The following is a 15,416-nucleotide window of genomic DNA, read 5'->3' on the forward strand; positions in this document are numbered from 1 at the left end:
CAAAGCAGGGTGAAGCATAATGTTAAAAAGAAGAAACATTAACATTTCTATTCTAGAATGCTCCTGATGAAAGACAAGAAAGGCATGCTTTTATAATGTGTAGAAATATTATCGAATTTTTTCAACTATATTTACCTGAGGCACAGGTGGAAGTCTCCTTTGTGTTGTTGAGAATTTCCATTCATCTGGTGTCTGTTCCATCTCCAGAAAAAACTGACTTTTAGATTTTATTGTCTGAAGATTTCGGTTAAATATCTCTTCTGCATTTCTCGTTATTGCAACAGGATTGTTAGTCTGATACAGCAATTGTCTCATCTCAGTCTGAGAGAGAAAGTTGGGATTCTCTGCTGTTGTGGGTGAGTTATTTGTGTGATTAATACATCTGAAAACACACAGTGTTATGGACACTACAATAGCCACAGATAGTATTACAGCTGCTGCTACAATGATAATTACCCAAGTCATATTCAGGTCGTGACCAGACTGGAATGGCACAGCAGTCAACATTGGAGATGTATCATTACTAACAAACAGTGTTAGTATGATAGCAGTTGTTGCTGATTGAACTGGAGTACCACCGTCTTTCACTATAAACTGCAGCTCATATGTTCCTGCATCGTTTTGGTAAACTGTGCGAGAGAAAGATAACACACCAGTGTGTGAGTTCACTGTAAACAGGTTTTTATCATTGGATCTCAGTATTCCATATGTGAGGAAAGCATTGTTTCCAGTGTCTTTGTCAGATGCTCTCAGAATTGTGATGTCCTTCTTACTGTGTGGATGGTAGTGGACATCGAGATTGTAAGGGTCATTATTAGGAAACGTAAAATACGGAGCATTATCATTTTTATCTAGAATCTCAATAACAATATTGGCAGTGTCATTGAGAGAAGGTGTTCCATTATCTTTCACTAAAACCTTGAACTTATAGATGTCTTTCATTTCTCGATCTATTGATTGTGATGTAGAAATAAATCCATATTTTGTCAGTTGGAAAGGAATGTTATCATTGTTGTTATCATTGATGATAGAATATGTAAGTTGGCCTCCATCTCCAAGATCAGGGTCTGTAGCATTGATGAAGCCAATAGGGAAGTCAACTTTCTGGTTTTCATAGGTGAGGAATTGGAATGTCTCTTTGGTAAAATGTGGTTCTACATCATTGACATCAGTTACTTTGACAGAGAAATATTTTTTACTTTCTAGTTGAGGTGACCCCATGTCATGACACACAATAGATACTTTATAGTGATCCCTTATTTCTCTGTCAAGATGGCCCTTAACAATCATTTTATATTCTTTAGAATCTATTTTGGCAAGTTTAAATTTATCATGTTTTAAATCACAGATAACCTCACCATTAGGTCCACTATCATTGTCAGTGACCATAACATAAGCTATAAAACTACCAATTTTACTTGCTTCTGAAACTGCTGCTGAGCTCTCTGATAAAGGAGATACAAAATCTATATTTATCAATGGAACATTATTCTGATTATTGACTACGTGAATCTGAACTGCTGCAACAGATTTTTTGGGTGGCTTTCCTCCATCTCTTGCTTCAATAAATAACTTATAAAACTGCATTTTACTAAACTGAAAATTATCATGTAAAAATAAATCTCCAGTTTTCTTACTTAATACAAAATATTTCTGAATATTTCGAGATGTTTTATGGTTGAAATAATATGAAACCTTTCCATTGAGTCCAGAATCTTGATCTGTGGCTTTTAAAGAAAGAATTGGTAAATGTCTTTGATGTGAATTATTGATAGAAATGTTGTAAAGTTTCTGAGGAAATACAGGTATGTTATCATTGACATCTGTCACAGATATATGTACCTTGAGTGTAGCTGTTTTGGGTGGGTTCCCTCCATCTTTGGCTTCCAGGGTCAACATATATGAATCTTTTATTTCCCTGTCTAATTTGTCGTCTAGAATTAGTTCAGGTATAAAAATACCATCACGTTTTGTGACAGAGAGAGAAAAAGGTTCTTTTTTATTTTTCTCAATTATATATATAATTTGAGAATTTTTTATTGAAATATCTTCATCAATGGCATTCAGAAGAGAGATTCTAGTTCCTTTACTATCGCTTTCAGAAAATCCAATTTCAACTTCATTTTGTGGAAATTCTGGTGAATGGTCATTGATGTCTTCTATTAATATTTTTATTTTGAGAATTTTCATAAATGCTTCTTCTTTCCTCACTGCTACTTTAACTATTCTGGAACATTCCCTGTTGTATGTACACAGAGACTCAGCATCCAGTGTTTGAGTAGTGTATAGTTTTCCTGAGTTGGTGACATTAAATAAGTGAGAACCACTCTCGACTGTCCTTTGTAGTTGTGTAAATGTAATGAGAGTGTGTTGTTGATGTGTGAGAGGGTGTGATAAGTTGGAGTCAACAGCAATGTCTCCTATATAGGTGTGAGGTCTGTCTTCTTCCTTGACATGGTATGTAATATCTATGGACAGTACAAGGGTGATCAGTAAATGTAGAAGACACAGTAGACCAATATATGCTGTCATGTCTGGAATTCTTCATCACATTTCAGCAGGAGAAATTGCTATAAAAGACAACAAATATTTAAACATTAAGTACAATAAAATAAGTTCATTCGAAGTTATAATAAACATTATATAACTGATTATTGTTTGTATGTCTTTTTGATGTGCTCTAAATAATTCAAAATGTTTCTTTTAATCTAACAAGCTAACTTACAATATATAGATGATGCCGCTTCCTTGGAATAAGGCAGCAACCTTTCTGTGTTTAGAATTGCATTTAGAATATTTTGGCATGACAAGTTTCATAATTTACTATTGAGAGAGTACTTAGAAAGGGACAACGTCTTGATATTGATTTCTAATTATGGCACAAGGCTAGCAGTTTTGGGGGAGGGGTTAAGTTGCTTACATCGATCCCAGTGCTCACCTGGTACTTATTTTATTAACCCCAAAAGGATGAAAGGCAAAGTCAAACCTGGTGGAATTTGAACTCAGAATGTAAAGGCAGACGAAATACTGCTGAGCAGTTTGCTTGGTAAGATAATAATTCTAGCAGCATATTGCCTCACAGTAGATTGATACTGAAATATTACATCTTTGTTGACTCCATGAGTATCTGATGAGGATATTTCATTGAGATATTTTGTAACAAATGTTTAATCTTGTTCAGGCTCCATGTCTTCCTTAGAAACGATTTCAAAACAGACACGGAGCCTGAACAGCCTTTCAGCTGGTCAGTTCCTACCAGACCATCCAACCCATACTAGCATGAAAAATGGACATCAAATGATGATGACAATGGTGATTAGATGTAATCAATTTACAGTTAGATATTTAGAATTTAATCCACACTGTAGTTATATGTTGGAATATTAACTGATAATGCTGTTAATGATTCTATTTTTGGTTGAAAGAATAAATGTAATGCAAAACATATCTTTATATTGTAGAAGTGTATGTAATACCTCTCTGTAGAAATATGAAGCCAAGTTCCATTCCTCAATACACACACCAATATAAACACCTTCAGGCACACATATATATTACAAGCAAGCAAAACAGTCAATATTCTTCTGGATAGGTAACAACACTGGGTGGACAAAGTAAACATATTGGAGGTAGACAAAAGGATAGATAAAGAAACTGAGGCAGTCAGAGAAGATACCAGAACAATTACAATTAGACTTGTCATAGACAACATGACTGCAGCCATTATCTCTTCACTTAAACTGCAAACAAGAGGAACAGATGAACAACAGGATTGTTTCAATAAAACTCTCTTATGGATCATCATGATAACAAAATAAAAATAAGAAAACAGTGGAAATTTTACCGGTGAGTGTGTTACATTATAAGGCACAAAAAGAAAATGATTCTCCCCAAAATGAGTTTATATTTCACACAAAATATTTTGAATAAAAAAGCTAGACAAGATTATATTTATCATCCATTGTAATGATAATGGTGACGAGGAACATTCTTTGCTTATTATGCACAAATGAATATATAATGTATATATATATATATATATAGGGATATTACTAATGTTAGAATTCATAAATTATTAACACTGTCTTATTGGCTATAATCAATGTTTTTTGATAGTTAAATAAATGCACACACACATACACGCACACACATATATCAGTTTGGACTATATTAAAAAATTCTATATAAGATATATAGTTTAATATCCTTTGTATAATGTTGTCTTATGTGACTCTGACATTAAAAGGTGTAATCCAGATTAAAGCAATTGTATTACAATGACTACTGCAAATTTTGTTGTTGCCAATGGTGGAAGTGATGGCTAGATCTCTCGATCCTCCACTGTCCCAGTCCCTGTATATATACAACATGGCAGACATTTTAGATATTATCCTTACCCTGTCTTTCATTAGAAACACAAATAATATAAATGTTATAATGAATATGAAAAGATAATAAAGAGAGAGAGAGAGAGAGAGAGAGACTTACCTGCATTGTTTAATCCTTCACTGTAGTTGTGTGTGATGGATGATGTGTATCCTGCTGTAGTGTTCCACTCCAACTACTGCTGCTGCTGCTGTAGTGGTATTATAGTGGTACTGCTGCTGTTGTAGTAGTGTTCCTGTGTTACTGCTGCTGCTGCTGTTCCTGTGTAACTGCTGATATAATAGTGTGACAGTTGCTGTATGTAGTGGGAGGTGAGATGTTAGCCAGATGCTGGTGTGTGCTAGTTACAACTCTATGTCCTCCACACACACACACAATTGTGTGTATGATGAACAAAGAAAAAAGCTATCAGCCTCACTTTCAATATTGAAAGAAATATAGAAAATCTCTCTCATCCAATAGGAAATTACTGCAATGTTGTCTGTGTCACACAAACATATCAAATATGAGAAGTTGTGTTAAAATAAACAAGACTGATAATTTCCACAGAACATTATATATTTAGTTTTAATAATCAAACCATTTCATCTTTACATTCCTTTTAATTATTTTTGAAATAGAAATATCTTTTTATATTTAATGTTATAATTGGTAACTACAAAACTACAATCAGTCATAATATATATTTTTTTTAAACAGTTCTGTATATTTTACTTGTTATCTATAAAGAAATGAATGTGACAAACCCATAGCTTTTGACATACAAAGTATAGAAGAATAAAGAGAAATATGTTAGAACATTGTGATTTTGAGGAAATGTATTTAATATTTAACCATTATCACCTCAATATCTCACCTATGTAAAGCAAAAATCCTTTAGCAATATTTCTTATTCAAAATAGAATCATGGCTTATTAGTCATATTAATGTAAAGGTGAGGAATAAAATTAATTCTTACTTTTATTAAAATATTAATGTTTCCCTCTCAAAACTAACTTACTAAATGTTACAATGTAGTATAATGTAAAGCTATCTCAAATATTTTTGGTGATATTAGAAGAATCTATAGAATCGTATGGGCAAATTATATCATGAAAGGAACATTAAATAATGTGTAATTGTATTTTGCTGGTTAGCTCCAGGAGGTTTTTCTGTTATACAAATGAAAATTATAAATCTAAAAGGGAAAATTAACAATCAGAAGCTTAATTAATATAAGTGGAACTATAATAATTGTTTGTTTATGTAACAACATCTGACAATTCCTGACCAGGCTTTTTTATTTTTCATACTTTGTAGAGTAAAATGCAGTAACATTTAATGTTATATGAAGCCATAACAAACGAGTGGTGTCAACTGTTTTAAATAAGCCAATGATGGTTATACAGGACAATATTTGTACTATTAGTGTTAATTAGGGCTCAATATCAATGACAATGAAAGCTTTATGAGTGGTAAATATCATATTAATGCTTTAAATCAATGTAAAATATTGGGTGTGTGAGAGAATCATTTAACAATAGTCATGGAACATCTACTATGTTGGCTGTAGATAGGTATCTTGTATTTGTTGTCCCTTTAGTATTGTGGCTGCCACTGGATTGTCATTGGTATATTCTGCAAAATATCAAATATACAAACACAAATTACATTTCAATATAACAACTCCAATGTATAAAGATAGAAACATAGATCTTATATTACACTAAGCATAACATTATATATTGTCCTACAGTAATAAAGGCAATTACATTTATATGTTATGTTTTGATAAAAGTTACCTGGTTCTGCAGGTATCTCATCATATGGTTTAGTCTTGCCATTACTCTTGCTAGCTTCTCTGTCCTTTTGGGATGTTAAGGTGTCACTGTTGTAAGACATGATGGAACTGGTACGACGTCCTTGACTATGGATTGAATCACATCTCTGGTGATTAGAAAACAGAGTGAAACATAATGTTAAATCAAAGAAACATTCGCATTTATATTCTAGAATGTTTCCAGTAAGACTCGAGGAAGGAATGCTGTTAAAATGTGCAGAAATAATGTAATTTTAAAGATCTACTAAGTTAATAAAAAGAACTTGGAGAAGTGATAAACAAAACGGAAAACTCATTTAATGAAGTATGTGAAAATTTTAGATCTATTATATTTACATACTAAGCAAATTAAAATATTTTGGAGTAAACAAAACAAAGATACTACTTTAATGAAATATTTGGAAATTTTAAATTTAAGACATCTGCAAAATGTAAAACTATCAAAAAGGGCACTGAGAAAATATAAAGAACATAACATGTAAATAAAACTAGATATTTAAAATATGTCTTCATGAATGTTATACAAAAATGCTATCAAACAATAGAATTGTTTAAAATAATATTTACCTGAGGCACAGGTGGAAGTCTCCTTTGTGTTGTTGAGAATTTCCACTCATCTGGTGTCTGTTCCATCTCCAGAAAAAACTGACTTTTAGATTTTATTGTCTGAAGATTTCGGTTAAATATCTCTTCTGCATTTCTCGTTATTGCAACAGGATTGTTAGTCTGATACAGTAATTGTCTCATCTCAGTCTGAGAGAGAAAGTTGGGATTCTCTGCTGTTGTGGGTGAGTTATTTGTGTGATTAATACATCTGAAAACACACAGTGTTATGGACACTACAATAGCCACAGATAGTATTACAGCTGCTGCTACAATGATAATTACCCAAGTCATATTCAGGTCGTGACCAGACTGGAATGGCACAGCAGTCAACATTGGAGATGTATCATTACTAACAAACAGTGTTAGTATGATAGCAGTTGTTGCTGATTGAACTGGAGTACCACCGTCTTTCACTATAAACTGCAGCTCATATGTTCCTGCATCATTTTGGTAAACTGTGCGAGAGAAAGAAAACACACCAGTGTGTGAGTTCACTGTAAACAGGTTTTTATCATTGGATCTCAGTATTCCATATGTGAGGAAAGCATTGTTTCCAGTGTCTTTGTCAGATGCTCTCAGAATTGTGATGTCCTTCTTACTGTGTGGATGGTAGTGGACATCGAGATTGTAAGGGTCATTATTAGGAAACGTAAAATACGGAGCATTATCATTTTTATCTAGAATCTCAATAACAATATTGGCAGTGTCATTGAGAGAAGGTGTTCCATTATCTTTCACTAAAACCTTGAACTTATAGATGTCTTTCATTTCTCGATCTATTGGTTGTGATGTAGAAATAAATCCATATTTTGTCAGTTGGAAAGGAATGTTATCATTGTTGTTATCATTGATGATAGAATATGTAAGTTGGCCTCCATCTCCAAGATCAGGGTCTGTAGCATTGATGAAGCCAATAGGGAAGTCAACTTTCTGGTTTTCATAGGTGAGGAATTGGAATGTCTCTTTGGTAAAATGTGGTTCTACATCATTGACATCAGTTACTTTGACAGAGAAATATTTTTTACTTTCTAGTTGAGGTGACCCCATGTCATGACACACAATAGATACTTTATAGTGGTCCCTTATTTCTCTGTCAAGATGGCCCTTAATAATTATCTTATATTCTTTAGAATCTATTTTGGCAAGTTTAAATTTATCATGTTTTAAATCACAGATAACCTCACCATTAGGTCCACTATCATTGTCAGTGACCATAACATAAGCTATAAAACTATCTACTTCACTGTCTTCTGAAACTGCAGTGGAACTCTCTGTTAAAGGAGACACAAAATCTATATTTATCAACGGAACATTGTTTTGGTTATTAATTACATAAATGTGAATTCTGGCTACCGACGTTAGAGGTGGATTCCCACCATCTCTTGCTTCTATAAATAAAGACTGCATCTTACTAAAGTAAAAATTATCATGTAAAAATAAATCTCCAGTTTTCTTATCCAATACAAAATATTTCTGGATATTTTGAGATGTTTTATGGTTGAAATGGTAAGAAATCTTTCCATTGTCTCCAGAATCTTGATCTGTGGCTTTTAAAGTAAGAATTGGTAAATGTCTTTGATGTGAATTATTTATAGAGATATTATAGAGTTTCTGTGAAAATACAGGTGTGTTATCATTAACATCTGTCACAGATATGCGTACCTTGAGTGTACCTGTTCTGGGAGGGTTCCCACCATCTTTAGCCTCTAAGGTCAATATATACAAATCTTTTACTTCCCTGTCTAATTTGTCTTCTAAAGTCAGTTCAGGTGTAAAAACACCATCATTATCTTTTGCCATATACAAAGAAAATGGTTCTCTTTTATGATATTTTATGTTATATGAAATTTGGGAATTCATGATGGTAATATCTCTGTCTATAGCATATGGAATTTTTTTCTGATTTCCTTTCAGACTATCTTCTGCAAACTTGATACCTATTTCATCATCCGTAAATTCTGGAGAATAGTCATTGATGTCTTCTATTATTATTTTCACCTTCAAAATCTTCATGAAAGTTTTTCCTTTCCTCACTGCTACTTTAACTATTCTGGAACATTCCTTGTTGTATGTACACAGAGACTCAGCATCCAGTGTTTGAGTAGTGTATAGTTTTCCTGAGTTGGTGACATTAAATAAGTGAGAACCACTCTCGACTGTCCTTTGTAGTTGTGTAAGTGTAATGAGAGCGCGTTGCTCATGTTTGAGAGGGTGTGATAAGTTGGAGTCAACAGCAATGTCTCCTATATAGGTGTGAGGTCTGTCTTCTTCCTTGACGTGGTAGGTGATGTCTACAGACATTACAACAGACTGTTTTATATATAGCAAACACACCAAGTAAAAAACGTTTTCATTCATGATTGCAACTCTTCATTCTTCATTATTATTGAATATTTCTACAAATATAATAGAAATTATTTAATACCAGCTTAAAGAAAAAATTTGACATGAAAGTTCATCAAATATAAACCTTGGAGTACTATACAATAGAAATATATTTGAAAATTGTGAAAGAAAGTCATTAAAAGTAAGTTTTTATGTGTTCCTGTTAGTGTGAAGAAATAGTCCGGATTTACATTAGAGTTATCTCCCCTAGACGTTGTAAACAATACTCATCTGAAGCGTTCTTTCAAAAATTTTATACATCATCCTGCTCAACGTCGTTTAACGTCCGCTTTCCATGCTGGCATGGGTTGGACAGTTTGATCTGGCAAAAGTTTCTACAGCTGGATGCCCTTCCTAATGCTAACTACTCCAAGAGTGTAGTGCGTGCTTTTTATGTGCTACCGGCACGAGGGCCAGTCTGACAACGACCATGCTTGAATGGTGCTTTTTATGTACCACCAGCACAGAACCAGTTAGGCAGCACTGGCATCGAACACGCTCGAATGGTGCTCTTTACGTACCACCAGCACGAGTGCCACTCAGGTGGTACTGGCATCGGGCACGACAATGACTTCACTTGACTCAACAGGTCTTCGAAAGCACCATTTATTGCCCAGTAATTGAAGGGTATTCTTAAATGGGCCGATTGTGCTGCACTGGCATAGGCAACGTTATGGTCTCACTTGGCTTGCCAGGTCTTCTCAAGCACAGCATATCTCCAAAGGTCTCGGTCACTCATCATTGCCTCCTTGAGTTCCAATGTTCAAAGGTTGTACTTCACCACCTCATCCCACGTCTTCCTGGGTTTACCACTTCCACAGGTTTTCTCTACTGCTAGGATGTGACACTTTTTCACACAGCTGTCTTCATCCATATGCAGCACATGACCATACCAGCACATTCGTCTCTCTTGCACACCACATTTGATGTTTCTTATGTCCAATTTTTCTCTCAGGGCGATACACTCTGTCGTGTATACACACTGACGTTACACATCCAGCAGAGCATACTAAGTTAATTTCTTGCAAGCTTATGCATGTCCTCAGCAGTCATAGCCCATGTTTGACTGCTGTGTAGCATGGCTGTTCACACACATGCACCATAGAGTCTACCCTTTACTCTGAGCAAGAGAGGCCCTTTGTTACCAGCAGAGGTAGGAGTTCTCTGAACTTTGCCCAGATTATTCTTATTGTCGCAGCTACACTCTCAGAGCATCCAGCCCTGCAACTGACTTGACCACCTAGATAATGGAAGCTATCAACTACTTCTAGTTTTTCCCCCTAGCAAGTGACAGAAGCTGTTTTCTGAACATCTTCAGTGTTTGTTGCCCCTGAGCATTTGCCACACAAAAACTATCTTCTCAGTTAGCCTTCTTTTGATATTGCTGCCCCTCTTATGTGTCCATAGCTTACACCAGGTACATCTTATGGAGTTTCTACCTATGCCTTTTCTATAAATCAAGCAGGGCCATCTACTTGGAGGGATTTGTGATTTGTCTGCCTTCCTACTTATTAAGACTTTGGTTTTTGCTAGATTGACTCTAAGGCCCTTCGATTCTAGACCTTACTTCCACACATGAAACTTCTCTAGTTCTGATAGTGACTCAGCTATTAGAGCAAGGTCATCAACACAGAGAAACTCCCAGAGGCAGCCTGTATTGAATTCCTCTGTTATTGCCTGGAGGGCTATGATAAATAAGAGAGGGCTGAGGATTGATTCTTGGTGGACCCCTACTCCTACATGGAATTCTTCAATATACTTGTTGCCAACCCTCACCTTATTGTCAGCACCCCTGTACATGGCTTGTACAGCTCTCACTAACCACTCATCCATCTCTAGTTTTTGCACTGACCACCAGATAAGGGATCGGGGGACACTGTCAAAGGCTTTCTCTATGTCAACAAAAGCCAAGTACAGAGGTTTATCTTTGGCTAGGTATTTCCCCTGCAGCTATCTTACCAGAAATATAGCATAAGTGGTACTTTTCCCTGGCACAAACCCAAACTGCATTTCATCTAAACTAACTCTCACCCTATGTCCCTTTCTGTAACTTTCATTACCTGAACCAACGACTTGATACCTCTAATTATTTGTATCCAATGCATCGCATTTACCTTTGTAGCAGTTGACTATGGTGCTGCTACACCAGCCATTGTGTATGACTCCTTCATGTATCACCTGACTAACTATACGACTGACTAGACTATAGCCAACACTGCCAGATATTTTAAGCATCTCTGTGGTGATTCCTGATGGGCTGGGGGCATTCCCTATCTTCATACCCTTAATTGCTTTATCTACCAAGGTACTGTCAATTTGGATAGCTGGTCCCTCTGTTTGGTTGACAATTGGTAGACTCTTTTTCCCATTCATTCTCTTCATTTAGCAACCTTTCATAGTGGCATCTCCAAGTCTCTCCTATGACATCATGATTCTCTCTCAAAACAGTCTTGCAACACTAAACACTTCAAGTCTTTGGTCTTCATGATGCAGAATTTTTTATCTGTTTTCCCTCTGGCTAAGTAAACCTATCTCCTAGCTTTCCTTCTGGCAATCTGATACAATACATTAATGAGATGCAAAATTGTTTAACTAATTCATAAACAGAGTTCCATGGATGTAGAAAAGGCAAACAGTGAAGGTGATGAAATGAATATCATTCTTTTACACCTGATTGTAATTAACATAAAAAAATCAACAGAAGGGATATACATATAGCCAAAAATGGCTGATATACTGATGAAGTGGGAATTAAAAAGAAATAATGAGTCTTTTCTTATTAGAACTAACTAATAATGACAACTGTTTGTATCATAGGCACAAGGCAAAATATTTATGGAGAGAAAGTATATAACGGCAGTGCATCAGCATGGCCACAGCTCTGAGCTGAAACTAGAGAGAAAAAAAAAATAGGTGGATTATATCAAGTCTTAGTGGATGACGGGTGCTGTTTTACTGGCCCCACCCCCACCCCACAGGGATGAAAAACAATCTGGCCTGAGCAGGAGTTGAATTCAGAATATTTGCCATACACCAACAAGAATATTCCCTTCTACTAAAGGCATGAAAGCAAAAATTTCGTGGGAGGGGGTGGGGTAGTCGACTACATCGATCTCAGTGCTTGACTACCTATTTTATCAACACTGGAAGAGTGAAAGACAAAATCAATCGTCAGCCTCAGTGGAATCTGAAATCTGAATGCAAATCCAGAAATGCCATGAAGTACTTTGTCCAGTGTGCTAACAAATCTGACACTTGCCTGCCTTCATTATCATCATCGTCATAATAATAGTTTCAAATTTTGGCACAAGGCCAGCAATTTTAAGGCTAGGGTTTAGTCAAGAATATTGACCCCCAGTAAATGACAGATACTTTTATTTTATTGACTCTGAAAGAAGAAAAAACAGATTTAACCTCAATGGGTTTTTAATTAAGAACATAAAAACCCGGAAGAAATGCGAATAAGCATTTTGTGAGACACACAAATGATTTTGTCAGCTCACCACCCGATTAATTACAGTAATAATTGATTTTCTTTATTACCTACAAATAGTTGACAGACAAGATTAAGGAAGGGACAGGACAACACATTGTCAGGTGACATAGATACTGTATAAGGTAAACAACATAAGCAAAAAATATACAATTCAAAGACCTGCTTTTAGAAACACTTCAAACAGCATGGGTCACTCTGAAAACAAAAGCAAAGCACCTTTACCCAGCTGTCCTCTAGTCCACAGGTGCATACTCAAAGCAGACCTGTTCCCTCAGACCATACTCATCACTCACATCCATCTTTCAACAAATTTCCTGGAGGGGCAACACTTCTCTCTCAACACTCATTTTCTTTTTCAAGTGAAACTTGAAAATGTTGATGAGGACTTGGCAAAAAGGGGAAGGTGTTGGTCTTCAGCCATTTCAGTCAGACCACCTGATCATGGAACTAACATGTGATGGCACTTCCATGTCTGTGGAAATTATCTCAAAGCAGCAATGTGCTCACCTACGGGTGGCATTGTCAGACCAGGCATTTCTGAGAGTTATTCATGGAACTTGTCCTGAAAGTCCTCCAGAAGAGATCTGCCAATTGATTTTCACTGATGCTCAGAATTTTCTCAAGTACATTGTCCCTTTTGGCCTCTGCTAATCCTTTATAGAATGCCAATATAGAACTTCCATCTACAGGCTTGGTTCAGTGGTCAAAGAGATGAGCTGGGCTAAAATGTATCTGACAAAAAGTATTACACCTTTTTGCTTTTAATTAAGGAATTGCAGGAGATATTACAACCTCAGTGCATGCTTGGACAATGGATAAAGGAAAAATTACAAAGGAGTAACAGAATAAAGGGGCCCCATAAGGAATATCACAAAATCTATTGCAGAAAAAAATGGCATTGAAAACAACAGTACACAAAAGGAATGAAATGAGACACATCAATAAGGGGTGCACAGCTACCTAGGGCCAATTACCTAACATTATAGACCGAGAATTACCTTAAATAGAAAGAGTTAGTACTTACTCCATGCTGGTCTCTCTAGCATAAAAGCACATGCTGAAAAGAGACCCTCTCTAACCTCTCAGCATTTTAAGAAGAAACACTAGATGTTTCTTAAACCATAAATTACAAAAGTATTAATAAGAGTGAGAAATCTCTTCTGACAAAAACATTGTCTAAATCATAGTGGGAAAATAGTCAAAATAGAAAGATATCAGCCTGAAAATAAAAAACAGTACCAATGATAATTAAAATACTAGGTTTGTTTAAAATGGACAAAAATATACAAGTCACACCATGGCTTACAACATTACACACAGTTCACAAGGTAACTTTGTGTAGCACTTTCTACATCCTACACAAATACTTTGAATCCTATAGCACAACTTATACAGTACACCAGCACATATACAATACAATAAGTACAAAATATAATAACACAGATTCATAGTCTATAGAATCAACACCAAATAACACAATGTAATACTAAACACCATCATTACTCAATGAAATTAAAGATACTCCTAAATAACTGAAAATCAACAATGCAATGTTGGAAAACTGTGGGCTCTTATTGACATAGAATTACTGATAGAGCAACTTGTACAACTAATACTACAATAAAGGTCTATGGCACTCAAAAATAGATAGTTGAAGATAAAGATTCTGAAATAACCAAAAGTAAATATTTTGCCAAACAAAACAATGAGGGAAAGTTCATAAAACAATGAAAAACTATTTCATTCTTCCCTTAAATTTAGTTTCTACCAGAATGAATATGTACATGTCAACAGAGCACTACTTGGCTGACATGTTGTACAAATATTTGATGTTTACTCTCAGGTTTGTGGAAAAATCATTGAAGCTGAAGCACTCTGCAGGACTGAAGACACGTGTTCCCATTCTTACAGCAACAGATTGGAACTATCTTCATGCTTCCAGGAACACTTTATGTACATACTATATATGCTATATCAAAACAGGAGATTAAGAAGAAAAAAAATGTTGGTTTCCAATATTCTGTTTTGATATGTAATTACTCAGTGAAAAATATTTCCCAGTATTTTCAACTCTTATGCATATCTCACACAAATATAGCATCCAGATATAACTTTGAAATACTGAAATAAGCAAATGTGTTTCAAGAGGACACACTTTGGATTATAACTCTCTCTCCTCATACCATACCTGGTACATACAATTGTATAACACCAACAACTCACTCTATACAACTGAAACTTATTACTGCCATACAAACAACTAGCACACAGACACACATACACACACTACACAACAAAAAACACAATCACCACTCAACAAAATAATACAATTCACGCAGCACATATTCTACACAACAGAAAAGCACAATCATTGGTCCACATCCTTAAAGGACAATGCTGCACACACCTTGGGAATACTGGAGGTATCCTTGGTGACAAGACAATGTCACTAGCACTGATGCCATGATAAAATGCACCCAGAATATTGGTTGGCAAAATAGAAAGGACATTCAATCTTATAAAACATGCCAGAAATGGAATGCATGAGTGAGACAAGAGGAATGGTCCCTGATCTGAAACAGGATTTGACTAAGTCTGTGACAAGCCATCCAAACCATGCTAGCAATGGGAGGCTGACAAAAATGAAGATGATATAAGTATGTGTGTGTGTGTTTATATGGGTATGTGTTTGTTTATGTCTACCAATATGTTTACCCTGGTCTA

The 15,416-nt window shown here is 35.4% G+C and overlaps 1 protein-coding gene across 1 annotated transcript in view; it reads right to left on the minus strand.

Annotated features, from left to right (window-relative positions):
* Positions 1-9,175, minus strand: part of LOC118761795 (cadherin-23-like) — a gene marked incomplete at its 3' end in the record, with an annotated part of 22,077 nt that extends 12,902 nt beyond the window's left edge. Inside the window, exons 1-4 of the mRNA XM_036499952.1 lie at positions 6,773-9,175; positions 6,168-6,312; positions 2,091-2,468; positions 136-1,934 (exon numbers count right to left, since the gene is read on the minus strand). Of these exons, the coding sequence (XP_036355845.1) occupies positions 136-1,934; positions 2,091-2,468; positions 6,168-6,312; positions 6,773-9,169 (4,719 nt within the window). The remainder of the gene's footprint in view (positions 1-135; positions 1,935-2,090; positions 2,469-6,167; positions 6,313-6,772) is intronic.
* Between the last annotated feature and the right edge of the window lie 6,241 nt (positions 9,176-15,416).

This window comes from Octopus sinensis, unplaced genomic scaffold, assembly GCF_006345805.1.
Source record: "Octopus sinensis unplaced genomic scaffold, ASM634580v1 Contig17447, whole genome shotgun sequence".
Lineage (NCBI taxonomy): Eukaryota > Metazoa > Mollusca > Cephalopoda > Octopoda > Octopodidae > Octopus > Octopus sinensis.